The sequence below is a fragment of the Osmia lignaria genome, chromosome 6 (genome assembly GCF_051020975.1).
Source record: "Osmia lignaria lignaria isolate PbOS001 chromosome 6, iyOsmLign1, whole genome shotgun sequence".
Taxonomy (NCBI): Eukaryota; Metazoa; Arthropoda; class Insecta; order Hymenoptera; family Megachilidae; genus Osmia; species Osmia lignaria.
This window is the reverse complement of record NC_135037.1, coordinates 1,084,933-1,105,876: the sequence shown is the minus strand read 5'-3', so window position 1 is coordinate 1,105,876 and position 20,944 is coordinate 1,084,933. Positions and strand designations below refer to the sequence as shown.

The window sequence follows — 20,944 nt, the reverse complement described above, 5'->3', positions numbered from 1 at the left end:
GAGTTTTACAACATATTTAAATTTCATCAAAATCAGTGAGGTGTAACCTAATCTCAATAATTACCAAAAAAAATTGTCGAATTTTACAACATACATATTTAGAAATCATTAAAATTGGAGGGGGAGTAGCTTTTCTACAAGTTCACCAAATAATGAATCGTTGTTTATGTAGAATGAATAAATCCAATTAATCTAACACTTTTATTTGTTGTACGATAGGAATTTAAAAAAATACTTTGTAGTCAGTTTTGAAACAAATGTGAGAAAACCGCATAGACGTTTTGGAAATCAAAAGAAGTTTGCAAATAATAAAAAAAGGATTGAATGTAAATGAAACTTCCCCATCCGTCTGTGAATGACTCAGCTGCAATGAAAATGGTTTGCTGTCACTGGGTCATTGTACCGATCCTAAACATTAGAGGGAACACGTTACGAAGAACAGCTGATCTCTAGACGGGATCATTGAACTCACTCAACCGCACGATCACTATCACTTTTCACAGAATTTCACTACGTAGTCAGAAAGGGACCAATTCTTTCAAGTACATATTTTTATTCACTGTCACGTTGCTATTGCACTGGGCACAAATGAAAAACGTAATATTCCGCACTACTTTGTAATGTTTTCATGACGTTATTGGTCTTCCATTCCAACTTCAAATGGGACTGCTGGCTTGAACGTCTACGAGTTTGGAGGGCCTGGTAGAAATATCTCGGGAGGGGAATAACTTTTTATCGCGAGCAGCAATTAGACATTTCTGGTGAAGAACAACAAATAAAAAATGGTATATAATAAAATTAAATGCACGAATATATATAAATAATTTCTTTTTATAAATAGCTACATAATGTAATAACAAGTAAGATAATGTACAATAAATATTTTACAAAAGTGATTTAATATTAGTAAAGGAAATCTCTTTTAAAGTATATAATAAAACTTTATAAACTTCCAATATCATTAAATCTTTTAAGCTTTTCAGGAAATATATCTTTGAATAAAACTGGATCTGCACGAAATTCAACTGACTGTAATGGCATTGACCCATAGATTGAAGAAAATTTATTTATGCATTGTGTGCGTTCCACCATATGTGCTAGATCTGCTGAAAGCATTTCAGTATTTGTACATTCTGGACATCGGAATTTCTTTTTTGGTGTTACCTACAATAACATACAGTTATAGTCAGCATGTAGAGTATTTCAAACTTTTGAAAATTTGGATAAACTTACTTTTATCGGTGCTTTTCTCGTAATATTTGCTACTAAAAAATTCATAGCTATATCTTCGCAGTTCATGTGATCGTCAACCCATTCTTTGATATCTCCTGGCATAGCAGTAGTATACATATAATTCCAATACTGAAATAATTATAATTATATTAACATATAAGGTTATTATAAAACAATAATTCAATTATGCATAATCTTATATTTAGAAAAGTTGGGACATGTTGGAAAACTTGAACTGGACATATTTTTCGATACTAGATATATTTTTTAGACGAAGATCTTATACTTGGTAATATTTAAGACAGGTATGTACGTGCAATTGCACGTCTGAATTCTCACGTGCTTGTCACGAACTTGCGTCTACTATTCTACTGTAGGCTTCCTCGCTTTTAAACAACTTGCTCGAGCCTGTGCCTCTAATTATACTGGCAGGTAATCTTGGGCGTTCGTACCCGTTTTACTACTTGCCGTGTATGTCTAATCTAATTGCGAGATGAAAATATGTTGGAATATTTTTAATTTCTTAAATAATAAAGTATGTAACTTATTACTTTATGATGAAATGCAGCTCCAGTTAAAACCATAGAAATACTGTTAGTCCATTCGCTTTCATATTTCCAACAATTTGTACCATTATCCCATATGTGAATTCGGGATGGAAAGCCAACTATTCGATCGGGAAATTCTCTCCAAACCTAATAATTATTTTTTGTTTTTATTTATCCTATTTTCATATACAGACAATGTAGACAAAAATTTCTAGCGAACAAACCTCATAGGCGAATTCTACTTCATCTGCAGTCAGCATAATAATGTCATCATCTATTGACAAAACTGCTTCAGTTTCAATTTCATCATAAGGATAAAATCTGTTAGATAATTTATTTTCTTTTGTTTGTATAACTTTTAATGGTTTGTTTAATTTCGGCCACCTTGACGCTACAATATAAATAAGCAATGTAAAATATGATATTTAATAATATAATTAATATTATGTGCGGTTAATATAATATTAACTTACAGTGCGGTGGATCTTTATGTTGATTGTTCCAAATTACTAGCACTTTACTCAGACTTGGCACTTTAACGAGCTTATTAATCAAGAGAAATAGTAATTCCAATCTATCGTATGTTAAAATTACTGCAGTAAATCCTCGAGTTTTTGGCGCAGTAATAGGTAACAAAAGAGGAGATGTAATATCCTGTATACATAATATAACAGATTATGTTTTTTTGAACTTATTGATAACTTTTAAATTAAAATATTTATACTTTCCTTGCGAGGTGATATGTTCCAAAAAATGTAATCTCTAGCCAAATGTGGAAACACACGATCTGCAAGTATTTCTAACGTAGTTTCCGTTATTTTTTCCATGGATTTAAAATATTTTTCGTAAAGCCATGCACCTTGTTGTTGAAGTTCTGTAATTCGTTGCTGTGACACCTTTTTTAAGACTGATATCACTGACAAAATATCTACTTCACGTACAAATATAGTAGCTCTATGTAAAGAATATATCCATTATTTTTTTATATATAAGGACTATTATCTTTAATTTTTACCTGGTCCAATCGATTACATCATGGAAGGGCATTGCAAGAGAATCAGCTATAATTACAGGTATACAACCCATTGCCATACTTTCTAGAAGTGTACTCTGCCCAAGTCTTGCACTTCGAATCACTAAGCAAAATACTGCTGTCTAACAAAAATAGTTTAAACGTAAGAATGTCTTTTCTGTTAGAAAAATTTTCTATTAGTATATATACCTGAAGTACATCAGGATACTTATAAACATCTGTTTCTGCACATCGAATTGTACTATTCATAGAACTATACTGTAAACACGGACTTAATATTAATATTTCTTTTGGCGACAGAGATTTAACTTCTATTAAATCTTGTTCGAAAGCAGAGTTAATGTTAATCTGAGATGAAATTGTTAACCACTGCCTAAAATGTGTAAATTATTGATACTATAAATAAGCACAATCAAATATATAAATTGTATTACCTTGTATTGTTAACATTTGGTTTGAAATTGTTTATTAAAGGACTGTATACTGGTAAACTGATATCAAAACCAGATCTATATGTTAATGATGACATTCCAGCTCCTGCAATCATTGCTTTTCCAATTGGTACATCAATGATTGTATTATAATCAGGCACACTTCCAGGTACCATATTAAATATAAGATGATTCTCCCCATTATTCCAGCTAAAGTATAGACAATAAAATACTAATGTTATATGTTATTTTAAAGCATAGCAAATTGTGTGATAAACACTTACAATGGTAATGATTTTAGAGCTTGCGAAACTTCTTGTAACTTTAATCTGTTTTGATTTAATGTATCAAGCGAAGGGATAAAAATACATGCTTCATATGGATTTGGTGTATAAAATTTACTTGAAATTATAGTAAATAGAATCTGATAAAACTCTTTTGACATTTGACTCGTAATGGGCTTTTCTGAAGCATCTATGTATGTTTTTGGTGGATAAACATATACTAAAAGCTTATTTCCTTGACTACCACAACGATAAACGTTAAAACAACTAAAATATGTGCAAGAAGAATTCGTTGCATCTGCCGTAGGGGAATCTGCATCTATTGCATGTATAGGTAAAGAAGTTAAATCATTAAAAACAATAGCATTATATATCGAATGCTTTTGAGTACTTTCAAATTTGAAGATATATGTTGCTATTAAAATAATAAATAATGTAAACATTAATAAATATATCACGAACACATTATAATAGTGATAAGAAATTCTATTTGCTTTATGCGCTAATTTTGTTGGAAATACCATGTTGATAATACTAATGGAAATATCAAAATAATTTATATTTATTCAAAATTCATTATAATCTGTATATAAATATATACGTAATTGTCAAATGTAAAGTTTATATAAATTTCATTAAAACCACTTGATTCACTATACATTTAAAATTTTATTGATCCATCTTTCTTAATTTATATAATACGTATTTGTTTTACAATTTGTTAAGGTTTATCCTTTGGAACAATATTAAAAAATTCAAAGGTGTGCACAAATGTAGATATTCCAAATTTGTATATTCAATTAAACAATTTTCAATTTACTTTATTATTCCTCTATTTAAATATTACTGATACTTTTGTCTTTGCATATTATACATATATGTGAATATTTTTGGATTCACGAAAAAATATTACTTAAGTTAAGGCGATGCAAGCGTCGAGTAAATTCCGATCATTTATGTGTTCGTAGCGACACTAGCGATTCTGGAATTTGCGCGTAGTACTAATTTTCGTTACAGCATGAAATACGGGAGTTTGGAGGGCCTGGAGTGGACAAAATAATATAATTTCATCCAGGACAATATGGCGATTCTACAGTTTCAGTTCTTATTTTTAATAATTATGTAATTTCTATTTATAATTCCTCAATGAAATAGAACTTTGAAATATATTAACTTGAGAAGTACTTAAAAAAAAAATTTTAATTAGTGAAAATTGCGATTACTCACGATTATTCGCGACTAGTTACGATTTTTGCCAATTTTAATTGTTTATAACTTTTAGACGCGTTGACATTTTCATTTATTTATATATAGCTTATTTACATCTACAAAATGTATGTTTTTAATTTTCATTACAGGCCCAAAAGAAACAATTATAAAAAATGCCTTTCAGCATTTTTATAATATGTAAAACGACAAAAGCACATCATCTAGTATATTAATTTTTATAGCTCTTCAAAGAATCGTAAGTTATTTGGTTCAATTTTAAAAAGAGCATTCTGTTTTAGAGGGTGTCCACATACTTACAAATGGGGTGTATGTGCATCACACACATACAGAATGTCTCGAAAATCACGTTCACCACTCCCCTGGTGCAGTCACGTTTAACTATAAGAACAAAACTATATAACATTATACATACACCTCATGCTAGAAGTATTATTATGTATACTAAATGTATTAATACCATGTGAATGGTTTTATATATTGTATATGTAAACAGAATACTTACAATCTTCTTTTTCTTCTTTTTATTTTCATCCAGGTGTCTTATTGCTCTATTTTAATAGAGGCTGCCTCTGACAATGTAATAAATATTTTCATTAACAATTATTTATATATGCTATCAAAATGATATAAGAGTTATTACCAAGTAAGTTTGATGTTGGAACTGCTGATGTTTTCCTCATGAAGTATTTTTCTTCAAAGTAGCTGCTGCAGATCACCTGGAATTTCAGTTTTCAGGTGGAAGCACTGACTTTGGATTGTCACAACTTCCACCGCTGTACTATCTATTCATCCTTTCTTTCTTGGGAGAAAAACATCCTGCTGTTTTCGTTAGTACATATACCCTCTGATGCTTCATATTTTCTTCCTCTATTTTTAAAGATACATTTTAATAATTAAAATTAAATATATTACTAAAACAGTAATGTAAACAGTTAATGTTTTCAATAACAGTTTTAAAAAATTCTGTACTTAATCTTTGCCTCCTGTTGCTGCATCTTATCAGCAGAAGTTATTGAAAAACCTGAAAACCTAATAATAGCAATAATAATAATAATAACAGTAATAATATAATAATGGAATTTACGAACCTGGAAATTCAGTCATCCACGCTGCCACCATGTGCGCCATATTTCTTTAATTCTTTTCATTTTGAAACAATTGAATAACGCGGCGACAAATTTCGCGGGAACATGATGTTACGATATCTTTAGTTGTGTATGTAAAAATCAGTGATACATACATACAAGGTATGCATGAGAAAAGCGATATCAGCGCCTCCTGGTACTGAGGCGCTGACCTAAAATTTGCATCAAATTCGCAAGAGTAGAGCAAAGTAGAGTCTGAAGGGCCTGGATGGGCCTGTTTCGATACTAGTGCAGTGTATTCTTATTGATTCTTATATGCCTATGGTATATAACGAACAACATAATACCAGTAGTTAATTATTTGACATCCTGGAATACTATGTCGAAGAAAAATAAAGGAAAGAATGCATTCTATTTTTTTATGCTTGACTGGCAAAAGCGGGCAGAAGCAAAAGGAAAAACGTTTCCGGAGGGCTTACGAGATGTGCAACGAGATCCAAGATGTAGTGAAGAATGGCAGGTGCGATTACAATTTCAAATTTTTGAACAATGTTAACAAAATTTCGAAACTTTAAGTTATCAAGGCAACGTTATCTGTAACTGGAAGCATATTCTCAATTTAAACACAGTAAACGGTATATTGACAAGTTTATTATAAAAGTAGCTTTTGTTTGAAGATTTTCATGTGAAATAATGAAAGTTGTTTAAGCCAAGTGTCTGTTAAATTAAAATTTAAGATAATTACTGTATTGTGAAAAATTATATTCTTATATACAGTGAGGAACAAAAGTATTGGCACACCGTTTAAAATAGAATACCTTATTTAAAATTAGACGAGGTTTTTTGAGAAGCTATAAAAATTAATTTACTAAGATATGTGCTTTTGTTGTTTTAAAAAATTACAATTTGTTGAAACCGTGAGAAAAAATAATGAAGGGTAATTTTTCAACTTCTTTATGTGAGCCTACAATGAAAATTTAAAATATGTCTTTCATAGATTCAGATAAGTTATGTGTATGCTGAAAATTTCATCGAGATCGGTCAATGCACTTAGAAGTTACAAGTAATTAAAATTTCCAAGAATCGTGACTTTTCATCTAAGAACTTGACTAGTTATGTCTCTGTATCTTAGTAAATTAATTTTTATAGCTTCTCAAAAAACCTCAAGTCATTTGGTCCAATTTTAAATGAGGTATTCTGTTTTAACTTTTGTTCTTCACTGTATGTATATCACTCATTGCTACAACAGTGACTTAACTCAAAATTGACAGCTTTTGAATTATTAGTACAGAAAAACCAACAGTTGTATTATATAATGATCTTATAAAGTTGTAATGCTTCAGAATATTTAAACTTGTGATCCCTAAAATCAAGATATTTCAATTATGTCATTGTTGAAGCAAATAAGAAATATTTATATATTGTCAACTAATGCCTAAACTGGTAATAGTAAACATTTTCATTTGTGTTTGAATTTAATTAAATTTTGCCATTTTTACTTAGAAATTTTTTAGAAAAGAAAGTGTTGCAAACAATTATAAGTATTGTAAGTATTTGTGTTATTTGAATTTATTATTAATAAATATTAAATTAAATTTCTTCCTTAACTGTTCAATGTTTATTTTTATTCATTTAATTTGCATTTATATAGTTAGTTTGATTATAAAATTAAAAGCATTTATAATTTTTTGGTGAAACTTTTTAAAATGTTTTATCGCTTTAAATAACTCTTATGTAAAACAAATTTTACAGAGTCAGTCCTTTCTTTATTTCAAAATAATTTCATTATCATATAAATAAATATTGCATGATAATTTATACATATAGATTAATTTCAATGTTAATCTTTAATTTATATACTTTCACAAATATGACCTTGAATGACCTTAAATAATTTTGTAGTCACTGAATTCCCAATGAAACGTACTATTATTGTAGGTGTTTAAGAAAGGATGGTTTCATTTAAAAAAATGAAGGTGAACTTGATATCTTTAAAATAAAGGTGTAAAAACAAAAATTTTGTTGGTATCATGTGAGCTCCATTGAATCATTCAACTTGACTTTAAGATATTTGATATATCTTTAAAAATAACAAAGATATTTGAAGTACAAACGTTAAGTGATTCACCCTGTATAATGTATTGTTTTTTTTAATATAAGATTTTCATCTATTAGAATCTTAAATCTAATCGTAAGATAAATATATGGTGGTAATTACAATTTTGGTTGCTTGCAATTTGTGTTAAATTGTTTGTAATCAATCACATATAATTATTGCAGGTATTTGTTGCTTTCCTACCGTTCTTTACTAATAACATTTTTATATAAATATAATATATGCTTTTATATTTACAAAAATAAGGATTTATTATAATTAATCTTTGGTTTGCTTCCGTCAGTTTAATTTTCCAAATATATAACTTTAATTCATATTGCATTTATCATAAAATAGTTCAGTCTTCTAGTGTCCTGTTCTTTATTTATGGATAATACCTGAATCACAGTGCAATTTTTATAGTCTTTGGGTTTAAATTGTACATACATTAGATATCTTTTCAGAAGCTGCTCTATAGTTTTTCCAAATTATAGATTCCTTTCCCTCCAATGAATCCTCCCTGCTAGGTTTAGTTGTGCTAAAGTTCTTTTGAATTTTAATGGCTGGTTCGTTTATAAGTATCCTTTCAGTGTGTTCATATTTCTCCCCATCATATATCTCTGTACTTTTGACTATAGGATGATTGCTCTGTCCTTATTCTGTCCTCTTGAATAAGGTATTCCGTTACCTTCTCTAATATCCTGTCTTTGTTATGTCCTTACATCTATACCTTTCACTTTTTTTTTTTCGTATCAAACCATACCAGTTCTTTTTCATTCCTGGACTACTAGCATACATATTAGCTAATTTCCCATAGCATCTTTTAGGAAACATTTGTTCTCTCATTCCTAGAAATCTTTTTAAAAATCGTAATAGTCTTGTAATTACTTCTAGTTTAAGTCTTGGTCATATCCTTCTTCTAACCTATGCATGTACATATCACCAGATTTGGCTTAGTATAACCAGGATCCTTTTAAAGAATATTAGTGCTGATAATGCTGATTAGTGGATTTCATGTTGACCCTATTGTTCTTCTGGCTTTGACAATAGAATACTTGGTTATGACCTGCCTTTGAGAAGAAATAATAATGAATATGATAATGTATAGTTTGTGATTTTTAATACATCTTAAACTATTTAAGTATGTCTTTAAATTTATTGCAGAACCTTTCCTCACAAGAAAAAGGATACTATAAAAAGAAAGCAGCCGAAAGTAAAGTTGAGGCTCAAGGATGTATGAAGAAGAAAACAACAATTGGAGAATGTATCGAGGAGGTTTTGGAAGCTGACAAGAGAGACCAAGAATTTAATCAAAACATGCTTCAGTACATAGAATCTATAGTGTCTATGGGGGTTAAACATAACAGTAAGTGTCCAATATATTACATTCATATATATTTATGAAAAACAATATGAGCAGTGTATTATAATTTATTACAGGTTTGAAGAAATTAAAGTTCATACTCATACATGTAAATTGGTTTTTTAGAAGAGAAATAGGAATCAACAAATATGAATTTTGTCCTGCAGAATTTGCAGTCGCAGAATTTAGCTTGGAAAATGGCATTGAAAATATATATCACGAAATTCTTAATGTAAAAATACCATTAGGATGGAAAAGAGATGCAATTGAAACAAGTCAGCAAACCCATAGAATACCTGTAGAACTTCCAGGAGGACAGAATGACTTTTTATTTATGTATGAAAAATTGGTTGGACTACTAGAAAGCAATAAGACTGGAAACAAATTGCCCCCATTGTTTACTGTGAAAGATATGGTTCCTGCAGTGCAGTCATTGCTAACAAAAATGACTGACGCAGGAGGTGCGTCTATAAATGACTTTCCAATCTATTCATTGGAAGCACTTTTTGGAGAACTGAGGAATACTGCTGTGCAAAATGTAGATAATTGCAGTATACATCTGGTAGTTGCTGAGAATGAATTTAAAAAAGATATTTTCTCGTCTGTCTCTAATCTCGAATGTGATTTTCATAAAGCTATAGATGGTTCGTCTCAGTACTGCAGTATGTCTGTTGTAAAAAGATGGGGTTTCACAATATGCGATTATTGTTGTGAATTTCTCAGTGTACCAATGATCGAAGGAGTACATTGCCCTGTCTCTCAGACAATCGATACTATTTATCAAGATTCTGTGGACCTGAATATTATTGATACTCATCTGAATTCCTTAAACCTCGGTAATCCGAGAATGGTAGTTGAAATGAATGGAGTAACTGAGGAACATAGAAGAAAAGTATCGGAACGAAGTTATGCTGAAGAACAACGACGTCGTGGCGAAGTAAACCGTGTACATGTTACCCCTCCCAGTGAATTTAATACATCATCAAACAGTGCAGTTTTAATTGGTCGACCACTACGTCCTCCTAAAACAATGTCACAAGCTGCTGCTAATGAAGTAAGAGAAAGTATAAATTGTTTTAATTCTGCTGATTTTCCGCCATTAGGAGGAAAGAGTAAACCAAAGAAAGACGCAAAGAACATTAAGCTTCCACTGGGAAGAGGACGTGGAAGCACCTAAACCTAGTAATTGTTTTACTTTCGTATCTTTTACGATTTTTATAACAATTGATTATTTTACTTTAAACCTACATATTTATGTAGAATATAATACATCGATTATAAAATATTTTAAATTTTTTATGAAAAAAGATCTGAAACGTATATCTGTTAATTATATTACTTTAATGTAAGATTTTAATAAAACATGATGTATTATTTTTATAAATAAAAGAAGAAAATTACTTAGAGTATTATAAGTTTTTAAATTATCGATTTTAATATATTAGCAACCACTAATTTATTCAGTATATATTTATTTATAATTCAATGTTAAATTCCTTATAGTTATATAACTTATATTTCATTAACCGTTTGAGTATTGTGTTATGAGCTCTCGTTCACAATGGAATCCTCCTGATGGTCGGTTGGGTCAACGAAGGTTGTATGGCTTCGTCCAAGAGTCCTGCTTGTCACCATGAACTCAAGCATTCCCACGACTCGTTAAAGTAGTGGGAAGATTAATTTGGATCAGTGATGAGGGTTGTTTAGGATATGAATTTACTGGGGTAAATGCTGAATAAGGAGTGGTAGATCAGGTGCCCGCCACATGTCAGAGGATATACTTACTGGTGTAAGCGTTGAACAAGGAGTAATGGATTAGGCGTCCACCATACGTCAAGTTGTACGCTTATTGGAATAATGAGTGGCAGATATTCAGTGTCTTGATTGACGAAGGTTGTCAGAGCGATTTGATAATCATGAGAAGACGTTAGGTTAGGCTATATTAAATTCCCGGCTGCCGTCATAGCTACGATATGTTGAAATCATCAATACAGAAGTATGTATTGGTCATCGTCACTTAGGTACTGTATCCCAACGTGTCTCAAAAATACCGTATGATACCGTCACAGCCGACTCTAGTACAGTCGGCTGTGATACCGTACAAGTCAAGAACCACAGATTCTCCACACGAAAACAAATCAAAAGTTCCTTTACCATTTAAAAAAATTGGTATATCAACTTCCGAAGCTTGCGTTTTGAATAGCTAACAGCTCAGCAAGTAGCCCATCTCCTATTGTCCTGGTCCTGAGTCAGTATTCAAATAGAGAAACGTGTGAAGAGATAAACATTTTTAATTCTTTATTGGTTCTGTATACAGTGTCCCATAACTCTCGTAACATCCGGAAATGGGGAGTTGCTGGAGACTGGAGGGATTCGGAACAACTTTTTCCTTTATCAAAATGTTAGTTGAAGCTTCGTTTTTGAATTATTAACGAAAAACACTGGACAATGAGAGCGCTCAACTACGAGTGTTGGCTCTCAACCGCGCTCGGTCGTAGTCGTGAACAAACGCATTCGTTATCATTATTCATGAAGAACGAATAATTCCACATAAGATGATGAAACATTTGTCGCATGCTTCCCACGATACCCACGCTCTGCCAATGCGTTTGTTCACGATCACGATCGAGCGCGGTTGAGAGCCAACGCTCTCGTGATTGAACGCGTGCTCTGATCGTGAGATGGACTCTGGTGAACTGCGGTATAGTTCTGTATTGTAACGTGAAATGTTATCACGTGAATATGTTTAGAGTGGTGTGGCGACACTGCCTAGGGAATATTTATCGATAGTCTATTGTATCGATATGTCTTGAATGTTTTTCGAGGACCTTTGTATCAATGGTCATAAATTAAGAACGAAATTCGAACATCGTCTGTGCGTACGTTTATATAAATAGACAAAGAATAAATTGTAAACCCCTCGACGTGGGTGATCGAGCTGAAAGAAGGCCGGAAATCCAGAGAATGGAATAGTTTCACTTCGAAAGTTCTTAAAAGACTAATTTATGATAGACCATAGCCAATTCGTTGTTTTCGACCAAGTCACGAACGGTCCTTAAAAACTACGAAGTCTTTTTCGATATCCTGTCATCCTATTCATGTACTCTGAGAGGGTCGTAAATTTCCTCAAGAGTTGCTTTGGCAAGTACAAGGTCTTGTCGTTTCCTAATTTCTCTGGGTCCCACGCTTTCTCGTAGCACATGTGCGCTGCAACGTTCTAGCGTCTTGGCGGAGCGCCTCCATTTCCACGCGCCTGAGGGTGGACACAGCCGACTCTAGTAGATACTAGCCGTGCTGAAGTAAAAATGGCAACACCGCGGGAGTCCGGTCTGAATACATCAACACCTACCCTACTCTATCTGCCTCCCGGACTCCCAGACTCTTAGCCAATCAACGTCGTCAGACTCCCGACTACTCTTTGGACTTCACATAACCTCTTTGGTTTCGTTCCAATAATTTCGCTTGTTTCAAGGTTTTTATTAACTTATATACACGTTTATCAATTCTTAAATGTTTCAATTTGATCCAAAGATGGTTTCATTTTGCTTCATACCTAAATTTTCTTGAAACCACTGTAAATATTTTAAATATCATGCTTCACAACACCAAACTACTTCGAGAGTACACAAAATGTATATCACATTTATAACAATTTTATACTACCACATCACTTCTATTTGCCATAGTTGCAACGTTTATATATTGTTTATACATAATTAACACAAAATAGTGTATATTACTACAGCTTTTAATTAAAAAAGACGTTAATTACAATTCCGAGCACAGGACTCTATTTTTGAAAATAGGACTCCCGATTGTCACGTGAGCGGTGTTGCCACGTTATTCAGCATGGCTAGTATTTACTAGAGTCGGCTGTGGGGTGGACCATAGCCAGGAGAAGGGGCCCACACGAGACGGGGTGGACTCCTCCACCATTGGACGAGGGATGATCCTGAGAGAGGATCCAGGATCCACCAAGGAAGGGGCACCGACCGACAACGCGCGAAGATCTTCTCCGCCAAGCGCAGAATCGTTAGAATGATTTTGTCGCTCGAATTAGACGAATCCTTCTCACGCGCTAAATCCAAAGCATTGTCAATACAAAGTTTAAAGATCATCCTTTAAATTGAACTTGAAATATTAAAGTACAGGAAACGAAATAATAGTTTATTATTTTCATATCCGCGTGTTGCGTGAACGCCGCGGTAGATAGGGATATTTTAGGATTAGGAGCAGGTGTAACAACCCGTGGAGCGCGGAAGCGCTTCGCTCTCAAAGCGTGGATGTGCAAATTAATAAAACTATTAATAATTCAGTTTATCTGGTCTTTAATATTTCAAAGTTCAACTTTAAACAGATCTTATGAGCTTTAAGAATTTGCTGTGCGAGAACGGTCAAGCGACAAAATCATTCTGAACGCTCTACGCTTGGCGGAGGAGCTCTTCGCGCGTTGTCGGTCAATGCCCCTTCCTTGGTAGATCCTGGATCCTCCCTCAGGATCATCCCTCGTCCAATGGTGGAGGAGTCCACCCCGTTTCGTGTGGGCCCCTTCTCCTGGCTGTGGTCCATCCTCAGGCGCGTGGAAGTGAAGGCGCTCCGCCAAGACGCTAGAACGTTGCAGCGCACATGTGCTACGAGAAAGCGTGGGACCCAGAGAAATTAGGAAACGACAAGACCTTGTACTTGCCAAAGCAACTCTTGAGGAAATTTACGACCCTCTCAGAGTGCATGAATAGGATGACAGGATATCAAAAAAGACTTCGTAGTTTTTAAGGACCGTTCGTGACTTGGTCGAAAACAACGAATTGGCTATGGTCTATCATAAATTAGTCTTTTAAGAACTTTCGAAGTGAAACTATTCCATTCTCTGGATTTCCGGCCTTCTTTCAGCTCGATCACCCACGTCGAGGGGTTTACAATTTTCTTTTTGTCTATTTATATAAACGTACGCACAGACGATGTTCGAATTTCGCTCTTAATTTATGACCATCGATACAATAGACTATCGATAAATATTCCCATGGCAGTGTCGCCACACCACTCTAAATATATTCACGTGATAACATTTCACGTTACACGCGCCTTGAGAGCGGAGCGCCTCTGCGCTCCACGGAGTGTCGCACCTGCACCTAAAATCCCCGAATATCCCTATTTTCCGCGACGGACACGCAACACGCAACAGTACATATTCTTATGACGGGCCTTTTAAGGTTATGATTTTAAATGTTGTGATTAATGTTTTGCTACTTGTTAATGAGTTTATCCGCATTGATTGCGTATATACTATATATTTATTAACGTATATTATTAATTTTTACTACTGTGATTTATCAAATAATTAAAAACTCAAATACGAATTCAGTAAATTAACAGGTATTTCCTTAAATCAAATTCATTACAGGTTTGAAAGCAACGATTAACATATTTCTTTATAAGGTATAATATAATTTTCATGTGACATGTAAAATGAATCCTTTAACGTGAGTACCATTATTCTATTACAAGATACGTATATGTATTATTTACATCTTAAAGTTTTAATTGTATATGTACATAATATTTTTAGGAATGTAAAAAATATAAAGAAGCTTGGAGAACAGGAATTATTATATGATAGAAAAACATCTTGGCATGATCAATACAAAGACAGTGCTTGGATTTTTATTGGAGGTTTACCATATGATTTAACAGAAGGTGATATTATAACTATATTTTCACAGTAAGTTTAAAATACTAGAAATGTTCTCAATGATTTAAGGGATTTCTCTAGTGAAGGTTAAAAAATGTGACTTTCTGACTTTTTTTAAAGAAATATGTAAGATGAAATAATTTAAAAATTAAAGTATATTTTATGAATATCTGATATTCTTTTCCTATTAAAATATTGATTTGTTAAAGAATGATAATAATTCTATCCAAGTACCTAAAAACCACTAAAACAGTTAAAAAAATAACAATAATATAGTTAAATAACTGTTTCCTCCCCTGTACAGTGATTCAGAATATGTTCTTAGAGATTGAAAAATTTGTGGGGAGAAATGTGACGTCAGTGTTCATTCATGTTAAGAAAAAGAAATAATTTTTTATCTACGTTATTATTCATTTATGAGTAATTTTTGTACATCAAGAACTTCAAAACTTTACTCAATTTGTTGAAAATATCCTTCTGGCCTTGAATTATGAATATTAACGATTGTTGAATACATCAGACATGCACAGCAAGCAGTAAAACTGGCATGGACATCCATGACTAGTACATAGGTACTCAGCTATTCTACGGGCAATTTTGTGTGCATGCCTGGAATACATTTAGAAATTCATTACAAAACCTTTTTTTATTTGTTAAAGTTCTTTTTATCAATTTTGAACTGCCAAACTATAATATTAGACCACAATTTTAAGAATTTATTCATAACACTTCGTCACATTAAATTAAGAAAATACTACAGAAAGGTTTAAATACGAAGTCCCCATACTTATTAAATGTTTCTATTGAAAAAGAAACTAGATATATATCATTACAGGTATGGAGAAGTAGTAAATATAAACTTAATACGGGATAAAGATACAGGAAAACAAAAAGGATATGGTTTCTTGTGTTATGAAGATCAAAGAAGTACCATATTAGCTGTTGATAACTTCAATGGTATTAAGGTATAAATACTTTTAAGATTTATTTATTAGATTATAATTATTTTAGTAACTTTGTGAAGATAAAAATTATGCAAATTATAATCAATTACTATATTTTTAGATTTTAGGTAGAACGATAAGAGTTGATCATGTAGCAAATTACAAAGCTCCAAAAGATTCAAAGAATATTGATGAAGAGACTAAACGATTAAGAAAAGAAGGTTGTGCTCCAAAAAACACATAGGGTAATAATTATAATTAATCATCGTACATCATTTTTTCATATGAAAACTACATTCACGCACCTATTGTTGCTAGCGAAACGCTGATAATCTTTTTTTTTTATCTTTAATAATTTTATTTTCCGCTCTAAACTAAACGTTTTACAATTATTATATTTTTGGTATTTTAAAATATTACAAAGACAAGTTAGAGTTAGCCCAACAAGAAAATGAATGAGTTGATGAATTTCGAATGAACAATGAACAATAATTAGGCGGTGTCTGGCCTTTTATAGTATCGCTTATTTTCCTGGTTGGTTCGTGTGGTTGTTTACAGTTTCTCGCTCGTAAGAATATAAATATGTATTTTATGTTTATCTGATTATTTAAACATATTTGTTAAGAGAAGTGCGTATTTCATAATTACAAATAAAACATTTTTCAAATTTTTTATAAAATATTTATTTGTAAAAAATTATTACTAAAATTATAAATATGAATTAAATTTTCGAACTATATCCAATCGTATATACAAGAAATGATCAAATAATATGAGTGTTTTAAAAGTATTTAATATTTTGTAATTAAAATAATATTATGATGCTTTTAATTTATATTTCTTGAAAAGTAAGTAATAAAAGGGTTAAAAACATTTCAAAAGATCGTTAATTACAATAGTGATAAATATACAGTGTCTCAAAAATACCGAACAACCCGAAAATCGCAAATTCTCCTCGTGAAAACAAATCGAAAATTTCTTACCATTTTGCAATTTATGCCTTTGTTTTGAAGATATAAGTAATTGAAAATTGGAACAACGTTAGTCAGACAGAGAGGTCCATGGGACAGGTATGGGGTATAGGCGAAAGGATCTTTGAAGATAGTTTTAGGAGTAGAATGTTTATGTTTGATTACCTTATAAAGGAAATTTTGTTACATGGAGTGGAGATATTCGGATGGCAGAAGAGGTGCTAACGGAGAGAGGTAGAGAAATACAAGGGACAAAAAAGGCTAAACAAGATTAAGGAAGCGAAATATAATGAAAGGTATCAGCATATTGTTTATTATATACTACCGAAGTACCTGATAAAAAGGGGAAGAGGCAATAGCCAAAAATTGTTGGCAAGAGTCAGGTGTGGTAACATGGAGTCTTATAATAAGTATTGGGAAAAAGTAGCAAGAAAAGAATTTGCAGGATATGTGAACAGTTGCAGGGTTGAGAACATTGTAACATTGGTTGAAAGAATGTGACGAAATAGAGAAGGGGGTATGTTCTTACAAGGGGAACTACCCAAGTGTTACGCTCACTTATTAATGAAACTTTGCCACCTTGTAGAGCTCGTCGCCCTGAACACGCCTATACCCCCTTTTGGGGGCAGACGGCTAATTGTTTAAAAGATATTAACAATTAAAGTTAGTTACTACTTACATTGAGAAGCATGACAAACTAACACATATAAATGCTTAGCTCCGCGGTAAAACGCTTGACTCACAATCTAACTGTCCACGGTTCAAGTCCATGGTTCCGAACTTTTTTTTCTTCTTTCTTTTTAATGATAATTTGTCTCTTTTTGAATAACTATTACAACTGTGCTATAATCATTGTATTTATTAATAGGTAATTAATTACATGTGCTGAAATTTTTATAGAATTTAAGTTATCTTTTCTATCCAATACGTACATTAACACCCTTACCGCATTCAAAATTTACTAGCGTTTATTTGTTATTATACACACACAATTAATTTCCATAAAATACGAATATAATTTCTGTCCTATTGTTTTGGATTCTTCACTAATGTCTTCTGCGTCTTCTTCTAATGTTGTAAATATAAATTATAAATTTGCACAGTAGTATAAATGAATGTAACTAAATAAATATAATTAAATAAATTGAACTCGTAAAAACAAATAATAACAAATAAACGCGTGTAAATTCTGAATGCGGTAAGGGTGTTAATGTACGTATTGGATAGAAAAGATAACTTAAATTCTATAAAAATTTCAGCACATGTAATTAATGACCTATTAATAAATGCAATGATTATAGCACAGTTGTAATAGTTATTCAAAAAGAGACAGATTATCATTAAAAAGAAAGAAGAAAAAAGAAAAAAAAAGTTGGGGGAACCATGGACTTGAACCGTGGACAGTTAGATTGCGAGTCTAGCGTTTTACCGCGGAGCTAAGCATTTATATGTGTTAGTTTGTCATGCTTCTCAATGTAAGGAGTAACTAACTTTAATTGTTAATATCTTTTAAACAATTAGCTGTCTGCCCCCAAAAGGGGGTATAGGCGTGTTCAGGGTGACAAGCTCTACAAGGTGGTAAAGTTTCATTAATAAGTGAGTGTAACACTTGGGTAGTTCCCCTCGTTAGACGAAAGTGTTAGAAGGTAAAGGGGAAGAGCATGTGATAGAGTGGATGAGGACATTAGATAAAAAAATAGAAAAAAAATGTGATACTAAATAATTATATTTGTTGCGGTAATTTAGGATAGGTTATATAAGTTTAGTCCATAGTTTATAGTGTAAAGTTTATAGCTTAAGTTTGTGGTTACTTTATTATATGTGAATTTAGGTAAAAGTGAGGAAGTATGTGAATAGACCCCCAAAGGTGAAAGTGTGGGATGAATGGTTAAGGAAAAGATGTAAACCAAGTCTTATTCTATGACCGTTGAGGCTAAAATTATAATAAATTTACGTACATCGTTGTCTTTTCACGCGTTTCTCTGTTTGAATACAGGTCCGAAGAAATAAGAAACGGGGTATCTGTTCAGATATTAGTTGCTCGAAACGTGAGTCTCGGAAATCGATATTCCAATTTTCAATTGCTTATATCTCGAAAGCAAAGACGCAGATTGCAAAATGGTACAGGAACTTTCCATTTATTTTCGCGAGGAGAATCTGTGATTTTCGAATTGTACGGTATTTTTGGAACACCTTGTATTTTAAGAAGTAGCGATTTATATTTTGCGTCGCAAAAATCAGAAAGATTTTGTTTTAAATAAACGTATTATCGTATACTTATATTCTTTGAACGGAATGATATCAAGATGAACCAAATTCACTCATCCATTTTTCATACTTTTCTAAATCTTCTTGTGAGACACTCTTATTGCATCTTTCAACAGCTTCATCAAAATCTGCTGCAGACACAGGCAAGTCTAATTCTTCCTTTGGCAGCTGTCTAATTTGGTCAGGCTTTAAGCCTGCAATTTTCTTCCTCATAGACATCATAGATGCATCCCTATGCATATATTTACAATTTAATTTTGTATGTAACAAATGTTCATGAATTTTTAATAATTTTATTTACCTGCAAACATTTGTAATGTCTGCGCCAGAATAACCTTCCAACTTTTTGGCAATATCCGCCAAATTTACGGATGAATCTACCTTTACTTCTCGTAAATTAATTTTTAATAATGCTTCTCTACCTTCATCTGTGTGACATTTATAGATTAAATAAAAATTTAATCGTAGAAAATAACTTTATTGAATTATGCAGTTACTTACGATTAGGTAATGGAATGTAAATACGTTTCTCCAATCTCCTTCGAAGAGCTTCATCAATATCCCATGGAAAATTTGTTGCTGCTAGTACCATTACAACTTTACTGGGATCTTCGCTAAAGTGTACCACATTAAACTTTATAATCAATTCAACTAAATATTATTTTATTAACATATATGATTGGATTACCTGTTTGAACTTATACCATCCATTTGAACAAGAAGTTCAGATTTCACTCTTCGTGAAGCTTCATGTTCAGATTCAGATCCTCTTCTAGAGCATAGAGAGTCGATTTCATCAATAAAAATCGTACTAGGTGCATAAAATCTTGCCTATATATATTTTGTAAAATTAAAGAATAATTCCTAATTAAATAAATTCATTTTAAAAATTAACAATGTAAAATTTCACTATCAACTATAATTACCATTTCAAAAAGAAGACGAACAAGTTTTTCTGATTCTCCTCTGTATTTTGAAGTTAGTGTAGAAGATGATACATTAAAAAAAGTTGTTCCACATTCAGTAGCTACAGCTTTAGCGAGCATTGTTTTTCCAGTACCTGGTGGTCCAACCATAAGTACTCCTTTCCATGGACGACGAATTCCCTAAAATAACAACACATTTTCTAGAATCAAATATAAATTACATAGAATACTTGTGTGCGCGTGTGTATATATATACTTTAAAAAAATCCGGCATCCACATCGGAAGGACAACAGCTTCTTCTAATAATCGCTTTGCTTCATACAAGTCAGCTATATCGTCCCAATGAATATTTGGATTCTTTTGAACAATATCCCTTTCTGTAATATTAATATAAACAACTTACTTTTTTTTTAATATTTATATTTTTTCCGGGATGGGCAAAATCTCTTAACTTCACTAACAGTGTCAAGTACTTACAATTAGTATTATTTAATTCCAACTTAATTTTAATATTGCTTAGAACAGAAAATTTTAGAATCTTAGAATTTTGAAATTTTGAAACCTTAGAATCTCAAAATTTTAGAATAGTAAAAGGAGCCAGTCCACATTTTTTGAGGAAATTGAGCACACATTTGCTTCTACTTTGTTACACCCACGATTATTAACATACAAGTATATAATTTACCTAATAAATCTACTAAATCTCTATCACTACCAGATGGTTCAAATTTACGTTCTTCTACTTCTATGTCTACTTTATCAGTTTCACATTTATCCTGTAAGAAATATTTACATATTATTATAAGACATGTACAAATGCAGTAAAGATTATAAATCATAATA

General features: G+C 31.9%; 4 protein-coding genes across 13 annotated transcripts in view; 2 read left to right on the top strand and 2 right to left on the bottom strand.

Annotated features, from left to right (window-relative positions):
- Positions 1 to 836: 836 nt before the first annotated feature.
- Positions 837 to 4,551, bottom strand: sotv (exostosin glycosyltransferase sotv). Of its 2 annotated transcripts, XM_076688715.1 has the most exons (11): positions 4,443 to 4,551; positions 3,530 to 3,848; positions 3,249 to 3,455; positions 3,004 to 3,187; positions 2,797 to 2,936; positions 2,512 to 2,735; positions 2,255 to 2,437; positions 2,006 to 2,172; positions 1,785 to 1,928; positions 1,234 to 1,362; positions 840 to 1,164 (listed from the first exon to the last, which is right to left on the bottom strand). In XM_076688715.1, exons 2-11 carry the CDS (start codon positions 3,688 to 3,690, stop codon positions 943 to 945), a joined length of 1,761 nt encoding a protein of 586 aa, XP_076544830.1. In that variant the 5' UTR covers positions 3,691 to 3,848; positions 4,443 to 4,551; the 3' UTR covers positions 840 to 942. The 2 variants fall into 2 exon arrangements, with proteins under 2 accessions (XP_076544829.1, XP_076544830.1); XM_076688714.1 differs by having other exon boundaries at positions 837 to 1,164; positions 3,530 to 4,551.
- Positions 4,552 to 6,086: 1,535 nt separating this feature from the next.
- LOC117601671 (protein maelstrom homolog) lies at positions 6,087 to 10,624 on the top strand. 2 transcript variants are annotated; one of them, XM_034318775.2, is made up of 3 exons: positions 6,087 to 6,364; positions 9,104 to 9,305; positions 9,380 to 10,624. In XM_034318775.2, the coding sequence occupies exons 1-3, from the start codon at positions 6,224 to 6,226 to the stop codon at positions 10,477 to 10,479; spliced, it is 1,443 nt and encodes a 480-aa protein (XP_034174666.2). In that variant the 5' UTR covers positions 6,087 to 6,223; the 3' UTR covers positions 10,480 to 10,624. The 2 variants fall into 2 exon arrangements, with proteins under 2 accessions (XP_034174666.2, XP_034174668.2); XM_034318777.2 differs by lacking the exon at positions 6,087 to 6,364 and adding an exon at positions 6,399 to 6,479.
- Positions 10,625 to 12,704: 2,080 nt separating this feature from the next.
- LOC117601683 (RNA-binding motif protein, X-linked 2) overlaps positions 12,705 to 20,944 on the top strand; it is an 8,635-nt gene continuing 395 nt past the window's right edge. The window contains exons 1-6 of one of the 5 annotated variants that reach the window (XM_034318804.2): positions 14,358 to 14,512; positions 14,704 to 14,782; positions 14,869 to 15,021; positions 15,827 to 15,956; positions 16,057 to 16,180; positions 19,682 to 19,803. In XM_034318804.2, coding sequence (XP_034174695.1) covers positions 14,769 to 14,782; positions 14,869 to 15,021; positions 15,827 to 15,956; positions 16,057 to 16,179 — 420 coding nt within the window. In that variant the 5' untranslated portion in view covers positions 14,358 to 14,512; positions 14,704 to 14,768 and the 3' untranslated portion in view covers position 16,180; positions 19,682 to 19,803. Of the gene's footprint in view, positions 12,775 to 14,357; positions 14,513 to 14,703; positions 14,783 to 14,868; positions 15,022 to 15,826; positions 15,957 to 16,056; positions 17,115 to 19,290; positions 19,429 to 19,681; positions 19,804 to 20,944 lie in introns of those variants that run through there. The other 4 variants (XM_034318805.2, XM_076688717.1, XM_034318802.2 and 1 more) reach the window with 4 other exon arrangements.
- Positions 18,834 to 20,944, bottom strand: part of Kat60 (katanin p60) — a 3,893-nt gene continuing 1,782 nt past the window's right edge. For all 4 annotated transcript variants that reach the window (XM_034318764.2, XM_034318765.2, XM_034318767.2 and 1 more), the window contains exons 5-11: positions 20,787 to 20,877; positions 20,357 to 20,478; positions 20,101 to 20,280; positions 19,863 to 20,005; positions 19,676 to 19,788; positions 19,476 to 19,602; positions 18,834 to 19,406 (exon numbers count right to left, since the gene is read on the bottom strand). In XM_034318764.2, coding sequence (XP_034174655.1) covers positions 19,208 to 19,406; positions 19,476 to 19,602; positions 19,676 to 19,788; positions 19,863 to 20,005; positions 20,101 to 20,280; positions 20,357 to 20,478; positions 20,787 to 20,877 — 975 coding nt within the window. In that variant the 3' untranslated portion in view covers positions 18,834 to 19,207. The remainder of the gene's footprint in view (positions 19,407 to 19,475; positions 19,603 to 19,675; positions 19,789 to 19,862; positions 20,006 to 20,100; positions 20,281 to 20,356; positions 20,479 to 20,786; positions 20,878 to 20,944) is intronic.